This window comes from Phytophthora parasitica, assembly GCF_000247585.1.
Source record: "Phytophthora parasitica INRA-310 unplaced genomic scaffold supercont2.1, whole genome shotgun sequence".
Lineage (NCBI taxonomy): Eukaryota > Oomycota > Peronosporomycetes > Peronosporales > Peronosporaceae > Phytophthora > Phytophthora nicotianae.
In genome coordinates, this window is record NW_008634126.1 from 4,430,831 (window position 1) to 4,432,945 (window position 2,115).

The 2,115-nt window shown below is 53.2% G+C and overlaps 2 protein-coding genes across 2 annotated transcripts; one reads left to right on the forward strand and one right to left on the reverse strand.

The window, feature by feature from the left end:
• Positions 1–1,823, forward strand: PPTG_01140 (hypothetical protein). Its single transcript, XM_008892746.1, has one exon. The coding sequence runs from the start codon at positions 82–84 to the stop codon at positions 1,597–1,599; it is 1,518 nt and encodes a 505-aa protein (XP_008890994.1). The 5' UTR covers positions 1–81; the 3' UTR covers positions 1,600–1,823.
• On the reverse strand, positions 1,727–2,110 carry PPTG_01141 (hypothetical protein; the record flags this gene model as incomplete). The annotated part of the gene is made up of 1 exon (XM_008892747.1): positions 1,727–2,110. The coding sequence occupies one exon, from the start codon at positions 2,108–2,110 to the stop codon at positions 1,727–1,729; it is 384 nt and encodes a 127-aa protein (XP_008890995.1).
• Positions 2,111–2,115: the final 5 nt, after the last annotated feature.

Below are 2,115 nucleotides of genomic sequence, written 5' to 3' on the forward strand. Positions count from 1 at the left end.
TTTGAGCCACGCAACTTCGAGCCTACCAAGGCAGCGCTATGTCTCGAGACGTGCGGACTACCAGCATCCAAGTTCCCAAAGATGATCTGGCCTACAAACTACGGCAAACTAGCGTGTGCCACCATGTTCACGTTGTTCTGGGCTGGCAAGAAGTACGCCCCCAGTTGCTACGTGGACGGCGTACAGATCCAGGAGTATCTCCAGTCGCACTACTTGGATTCACTAGTGGCACTTGCCGAAGCTTTGAAAGGCTTGACGAATGTTGTGGGTTTTGGCACGATGAACGAGCCTTCCAGTGGGTTTATTGGCGTCAATGACCTCAATAAACCCGTGGGTATTATTCAAAACGGTTACGCACCCACTGCGTTCCAAGGTATGACGTTGGGTGAAGGCATTGCTCAAGATGTGGACGTGTGGAACGCAGGGCTCATGACTATGATTCGTGGCAAACCGTCTAAAGTGGAAAAGGTGGATCCTCAGGGTGTGCGAGCGTGGAAAGAAGGCTTCGGATGTGTCTGGAAAGAGGCGGGAGTGTGGGGTTTCGACGCCGAGAACAAGCCTCAACTGCTCAAGCCTGATTACTTCAGCGACGTGGACTTTGGCAAGGACTTTTACGTTCCGTTTGCCAAGAAATTCACCAAAAGACTGCAGAATGTGTTCCCGAACGCCTTGATTTTCGTTGAAATGCCACCTGTGGATTTTGGAGACATGGAGTTCCCTCAAATAACCAACGAGGATGTCCCGAATGCAGTAAACGCCATGCACTGGTACGACGGCATCACTCTCCTCACCACGACGTGGCGCTCGTACTTCACTGTGGACTTTGCCACCGGTAAACCTGTGTTCGGTAACAAGGCTCTACGTAAGGTGCACCGGCAGCAACTGGCCCATGTCGCCAGCTTCGGACGTAAGAAGATGAACAACGCGCCGACGTTGATCGGAGAGACTGGCATTCCCTACAACATGAACGAGGCCAGAGCGTACATCAGTGGAGACTACTCGGCTCAGATTGAGGCGATGGACAACACCATCTCGAATCTCGAGTCCCAGTTGCTGTCGTACACTTTGTGGAACTATACTGCTGACAATTCCCACGAGTTCGGAGACTTGTGGAACCTGGAAGACCTGAGTATCAGCAGTCCGGACTCTGAGGCGCTGGCTATTCGTCTTGCTGGCGGCCACACCCGACGTCGTGATGATCCTGCTCGTGGCTTGAAGGGGTTTGCTCGTCCGTACGCTCGCAAGATCACTGGTGTCCCTCTCAAGTCGACGTTCACTATGGCTACAGCTGAGTATGTGTTGGAGTACGTGTCAGTGAACACAGAGACCTCAGCGCCTACCGAGATCTACGTGCCATACGTGCACTACCCGGGCGGCTACCGAGTCACCTCGTCCGATGGCCACTGCACCATCAAGAAGCACGAAAACTACGACATTGTGACGTACGCTCACGACGTCAAGGCGCACAAACATCGCGTCATTGTCTCGCCTCGAACTCCCGTTGGTGGAGACCCGAAACGCGCCAACGCTCCGCTGTACATCGCCCTGGCCGTCACTGCTGTAGCTGTCCCGCTGCTCACTCTGTACAAGCGTAGATAAGCGCAGTTATCGAGGTAGACAGGCTGCTCCACAATGAGGATGAAGGCTACGCATGCGAATAAAAAACATGTACGTAAACGCTCCCTGTGTACGACCATGTTACCTTCTTCTGTATAGTTTTCACAAACTATTCATCCACGATCATGTTCTCCGCGTCGTCCTTGTCACCTTCACTAGACATGGTATCTTCGTCCTGCTGCACAACTTCTTGTCCCTTTTTGGTAATGAGCTCGAGCATATGAGCAGCAAAGTCGTCCAGTAGCACAGGCCACGCTCCGTTCTCGTCGTAGTTGCTTAGATCAGGCTTAATCTGGTGGCCAAAGTCGAGCACCTGGAGCCACAGGTCCTTCGACACGACGCTGCGTGAGTTCTCACGGACATATTGCAGCCAATGACGGCGCCAGTGGAAGTGTCCAGGCAGCAGAAGGTCCCAGAGACCGATCGCCAATTCCAGCGCCAAGCTCTTCTGCGTCGGATCCTTCGAGAACCCAAACGTGAACTGCGTATCCATACAAA